Here is a 5,618-nt window from a genome sequence, read left to right on the forward strand (position 1 = left end):
TCATTTTGGTTTTGTGGAACCATATGCTGTTCAGGTAAAAATGCTCACACAAATGCTCTTCGGATGAAGAGGGTACATGGTGATATCACAATGACATCCATGGAGAAGTACAATATTAAAAGACGGATTTAGAATAAGACATTTAGCTGTATCGATGTTTAGAGTTTTACCGCCGTCCAGCGGACAAATGGGACAGCGCATCTCATCATCTTTACGAATCAAAGACAGAAACCTCTCTGCGAATCACAGCTGAGTAGTCATGACACATGACCAACTGTAATGAAGCCATTGAGGGAACTGGAAAGAACCTCGCCAAGAAAACGACCAAAAAAAGCGTGGAAAGCCAAAGAGAAAAGGACAAGACAGCAACTGTTAAATCTGTCAGTAACTCGCAATTGTAGAGATGGTCCAGTCTTGTTCGGCTTACGGATGTAAAAACAGATATCATAAAGACAAAAACATTTCATTTCACAAGTAAGTTCAACTTTGACAGCACCATGATCGCACTCTACGGTTGGCTAGCATGGTCATGCACGAGCTGTCTAGGTACGAAAACGACTCTAATCTCGCATGTTAGCTAGCCGGTGTTTTAGCTGTGCAACAGCTAATGGTACAATATTCCCAAATTACCTAGTCATGGCTAGTAAAGTCGTTGCTATTAGCTAGCTGTCTCGGTATTCGTCATTACGTTGAACGCGTGGCAGTAGAGCAGGTATAGCTCCTTGCAAGACTGTTACGACCATATGCTGCGATGTTTTAGGAACGCTGTCTTTTACCATTGTCTTGGCTTGTCATCGTTTCCTATTTACCATCCTCTGGGTGTGCTTCCGAATCACACTGGATTGGCTTGTTTATTTACTCAGCAGCAACGTATGTATCCAGTTGGAGTGATGACTTGATGATACTGTAGCAAAAGTGCTGCATCTAAATGGGATCTAATTGGCATTAGGTAAACGTACTGCAATAAATAGCAATACAGTAAAACGGTATTTGTGACCTTGTATCCGTAAGGAAGTTTTAGCATATGCCATTCGGCTGTTCCCACTGCATCCTATGTGGCTTGTCTAAATTGGAGGGGGTTGAAAATAGTTGTTTAGCTAGTAAAGTGGGACTCGAATGGAAGGATACAGCCAGTGTTGTGAACCCTAGACAATAAATGGACCTTTGTTTGAAGAATGCCTGTGAATTCTGGTTCTTCCCTATCCATAATGAAATGCAACAGTAGTTTCAACAATTGCTTTCCTTTATTGCAGGTTCCCGCTTGCACGGCCAGATGTGTGTGGAAAATGGGTTGCAGCCATGAGGAGAAACAACTTCAAACCCACCAAATACAGCAATATCTGCTCTCAACATTTCACTAAGGACTGCTTTAAACGGGAGTGCAACAACAGAGTCCTGAAGGAGAATGCTGTGCCTTCACTGTTCTGTTTCAACAAATTACAAATGGTAACAAGATTTATGATTGTGCCATGCTTTTATTGATGTGTAGGCTACAGCCTGGTCCCTGATCAGTTTCTACAACCCTTTATCAAACATACCTATCACCTCTGGTGTGACAGTTGGTATGGCAATGTTGACAAGATGTGTAAAAATTTCAAGCCAGACTAGGGAGCTTTACTAAACATACTAACAAACTGTCCTAAATCAAATTTTTGTTTTATTTTAAACATTTTGTTCCTCACTGTAGGCGGAGTCGTTGGTTGACCCGTTCCCTCCTGAGATGGAGTTCCCCTTGCCCTCGCTCCCCCTCTCCGACACGGAGGAGACCCAGGAGGTGCAGCCAGCCGAGGAGCCGCCGATGGTCCCGACACCTCGCGCTGCCGTCCCCCTGTCACCCCAGGAGGCCTTGGACCTCCCTCACAGCGCGTCCGTCTCCTGTGACCACAACTACACCGTGGAGGACACGGTTCAGCAGAAGAAGAGGGTGGAGCAGCTGGAGGAACAGCTGGAAAAGCTGAGGAAGAAGCTGAAGACAGTGCAGCAGAAGTGTCGGAGGCAGGAGAGACAGTTGAAAAGGTTCAAGGCTGTCGGGGAATTCCAGAGGGCGTACAAGGACCCGGCTCTCGGGGAGGGTTATGTGATCCTACCCAAACAGCTCTACGATGTCCTCAAAGGGATTGAACCAGTGGACGGCCTGTAGGCAAGGTGGAAGTCGCCTGGGAGACCGTGTGCGAAGGTGTGCATGGGACCTGGCTTGGGGCCAATGCACAGTCTGTTAAAACAAGCAGATGTCCTGAACATCTCACGCGTTTGACTGTGTGGTTTTAGCCGGTCTGGCTCCAGTGTACTGGGCTCGTCCCAAGGTTCACAACTTATGGAACCCCAAGTCTGGAGGTGGTAAAAGGGCCCCTGTGCCCCTTTCCAAAAACAGGCAACCACCTACACAATCATTTGGTATACTGTTTTTGTTGTTTTGGGTGGGGGGTGGGAATGTACAAGAACAGTGGTTTGCCAATCACCACAGCTGATTCAGCCGGTCACCAACACCTTGATCTGCATGTCTGGTTTTCTAGTTCGGAAGCAACATTGTTGTGTAAACTCGGGGTTCTCCTGTGGGCGGGTTCTAAAACCACTGCCTTAGAGTTTCTGTGATTGTCCCAAATACACACAGCGGCAGTCTGGCCGTGGCAAACAGCGGCAGTCTGGCCGTGGCAAACAGCGGCTTGGCAAAGGCCAGTGGAGTTTGGCGTGAGCACACACATTTGGGACCGCCAATTTAAAATATGCTGGGATAAGAACCCACGCTGGTGTTTCCCGGGGTTTCCAGAGGCGTATTTGGGTTGTCTCAGGTTATCAGAACATAGGCCCTGAGGGTACGCGTTTGGATTTTAGCCCTGGAAAATCACGCCTGATTCAACTTGTCAGCTAATCCTCAGGCCCTCAACAGAGTGGAATTTGGAATTCATCCAGAGCTACAACGAAAATATGTGCTATACTTTTTGGGAACCTGTGCTTTAGAAGGCCTGAGAAAGGGCTCCCCAAAACCCTTCTTAATATGGGTGTGCTGAAGGCCAGGGGCAGGCAACTCTGTTCCTGGGGCGCCAAAAGCGTTTTATTTTTCTTATTAGTCAGTTAATTGCACTTGCTTGGTGTCCCAGGTCTCATTCTCCGATTACACAGAGAGGATAAAACCAGACGTGTCTTGGCCATCCAGGAGAGGATTGTGTTATTCCTACTCCAGTGGCTTCAGGGTTGGGGAAACACATGTAGGAGCCAAATCCAAATTCTGACATTGATAAAATCAAGAGTTGGAAAGAACGCAAATACCTGCTTCCACCTTTCCAGCACCATTTTAACATACATCATGTGTCCTCGTAACCTACTGCAATGACAGCTTGAGGTGGCAACCAAAAAATTGCAATTTGGTCCAAATCAACTCGCTACTTTAGTAATCTGATGTTCGGCCGGCTGCTGTCTGTGAGCGGAGTTAAACTTTGACTCCCCTCTTCTCAGGCCTGGGGCACAACAGGATAATGAAATCATTGGCCATTATGTGGAATTAGCTAAAACCACAAGTCCAAAGCAATCCATGGCTATTTAGGAAAGGGTACCTTTTAGCTAGCTGGCCTCAAGGAGAACATTTCCTGAATAGTTAAATTGTTTTCTGTCAGTGATGTTTTGATGTGATTGGTGTTATACCTGATCCGTACAGACTTTCCTTGGGGGGTGTTTCTCGCCCAAAGGGTTTCCTAAAATTGAGCTCAGCTTAAAGTTAGCTGGTTAATCATTTTATAATTCTTTTCGTGAAGGGTTTCTAAACACCACTTGGCCTCAGTTAGTTAAGTGTAATGGTGGTTGGATTCCTTTCTACAGAGGTTTAGTCACTTGCAAAATTTGAAGGAAAATTTATGAAAAGATTAACCAAATTAAAAATGAATCCTTAATTCTTTGTTTTTATTGGTCATGTTTTTGGGGCTCTGGCTCCTGTGAATACACACTCCAGCTCCATTCCCTTGCTGAGACCTAAAGACCCATTTCCCAGATCCACAAAGGTCTTGTCCAGATCTGTAGGGTTGATGGTGCTTCTTGACCACGTTGTGTCACATATGCAACCATCAAAAGCACACTTGAGGGTTTTGATTTTGTTTTCTGATCTGTTAACTGTTACAGGCAGTCCTGCTGAAAGTCTGATCCAACTATTTGGGGAGTTTATTCTCGTCACTGCTTTTGTGGCATATAAATACTGTAGACCTACTCTGACTTTCAGTATTTTGTAATTTAGTCATGTACGCCAAATCTTGGATAAAACGAAAAGGAGATGATGGTTGATATTTCTTTTCTCTTGTGTACTGGTTGTCAACCAGATTGTCCACTCGGTGCTCACTGTTGTTTCAGTTGAAGATGGATTCCAGGCTGGATTATCAAACCGAGGGCAGAGGTGTCACGATGAACATCCCATTGGTCCTGCAGCCGATAAACCTGTGGAGCTCAAAGCTCAACTGTGTCCTATGATCAAAGGACTGGGCGGTTCAATATTTTGCATAAACCCCCGTTCTTTACTTTTAGAAAACGTATACTGTCTCAAGGGCAAAAAAAAAGAACTGTCTCAAGGGCAACGTCACCGTTGACCTGTGAAGACGATCTTGGCGGAGCGTTGTATTGTATGGGTGATGAGGAAAATACAAATGGTCATAAGCGTTATGTTGGAGCTATGACTGTCAATAATATTTAAAGCCATATTAGCTGAGGGAAAATGGACCTTAAATTTTACATATGTTTTTGCAAAAATGTAATTGCCTTAATTTACTGTGGGTTGCCTGATGGCAATCAGAAATAACTTGTTTCTCAAAGTCAAAAATGACACACTTCCACGTCCATACTCCATTGAAGTCGGTATCTGAACTACAGTGGCTTCAAAAGGTGTTCAGACTACTTTCTTAATATTTGATTTTAGACTGAATTTATAGTTGATCATACTTTTTGCCATCAGTCTACATGCAATACCCATACTGACATGACAAAACAGGTTTTTTGAGATCTTTGACAATAAAAAAAAAAAATGTACTTAAGTATTCAGAACTTTAATTCAGTACTTTGTTGAACAAATCCAAGCTTTTAGTCTTCTGGGTTATGCCTTTACCAGCATTGCACTCCTATATTTGGGCAGTTTCTCCCATTCCTTGCTTACACTTTTTGTAAGTAAGGACCCTTGGTCAGATGGGATTGGAACTGTGAACTTCAGGTCTTTCCACAGATTTTCAATGGGGTTCAAGTCTAGGCTTTGGCTGAGCCACTCAAGGACATTTACAGACATGTCCCAAAGCCACTCCAGCATTGTCTTTGCTGTGTGCTTTTTTTTTTATCTTGCTGAAAGATGGATCTTTGCCTTCCATGTTTGCAGAGAAATTCTGAAGCTCTGTTAGACCATGTGATACTTGGTCATCTCCTTGATGAAGCCTCTGTTACTCAGTTTGGCAAGAGGGACAACTCTAGGAAATGTCTTGTGGGGGGTTTCAGACTTCTTTTTAACTTTCCTCGGATCTACAGTACGACTCAACACACTGGTTCTACGGGGAGGCATCTGCGCGTGAAGAGTGGGACCTTATATAGGCAGGAGTGCCTTTCTAAATCCTGTCCAGTCAAATTAATTTTCCACAGATGGACTCTGATAAAGTTCT

General features: G+C 44.2%; 1 protein-coding gene across 3 annotated transcripts; it reads left to right on the forward strand.

Moving 5' to 3' along the window:
- Positions 1-212: 212 nt before the first annotated feature.
- thap1 (THAP domain containing, apoptosis associated protein 1) lies at positions 213-4,487 on the forward strand. 3 transcript variants are annotated; one of them, XM_010887620.4, is made up of 3 exons: positions 213-474; positions 1,254-1,446; positions 1,688-4,487. In XM_010887620.4, the coding sequence occupies exons 1-3, from the start codon at positions 404-406 to the stop codon at positions 2,138-2,140; spliced, it is 717 nt and encodes a 238-aa protein (XP_010885922.2). In that variant the 5' UTR covers positions 213-403; the 3' UTR covers positions 2,141-4,487. The 3 variants fall into 3 exon arrangements, with proteins under 3 accessions (XP_010885922.2, XP_010885924.2, XP_010885925.2); XM_010887622.4 differs by lacking the exon at positions 213-474 and adding an exon at positions 480-546; XM_010887623.4 differs by lacking the exon at positions 213-474 and adding an exon at positions 778-870.
- Positions 4,488-5,618: the final 1,131 nt, after the last annotated feature.

Source organism: Esox lucius, chromosome 23 (assembly GCF_011004845.1).
Source record: "Esox lucius isolate fEsoLuc1 chromosome 23, fEsoLuc1.pri, whole genome shotgun sequence".
Classification (NCBI taxonomy): domain Eukaryota; kingdom Metazoa; phylum Chordata; class Actinopteri; order Esociformes; family Esocidae; genus Esox; species Esox lucius.

Coding starts and splice junctions, on each gene's coding strand:
- thap1 (XM_010887620.4), top strand. CDS start 404: ATGGTCCAGTCTTGTTCGGCTTACGGATGTAAAAACAGATATCATAAA. Junction 475..1,253: donor AAAAACATTTCATTTCACAA/GTAAGTTCAACT, acceptor CCTTTATTGCAG/GTTCCCGCTTGCACGGCCAG. Junction 1,447..1,687: donor GTTTCAACAAATTACAAATG/GTAACAAGATTT, acceptor TCCTCACTGTAG/GCGGAGTCGTTGGTTGACCC.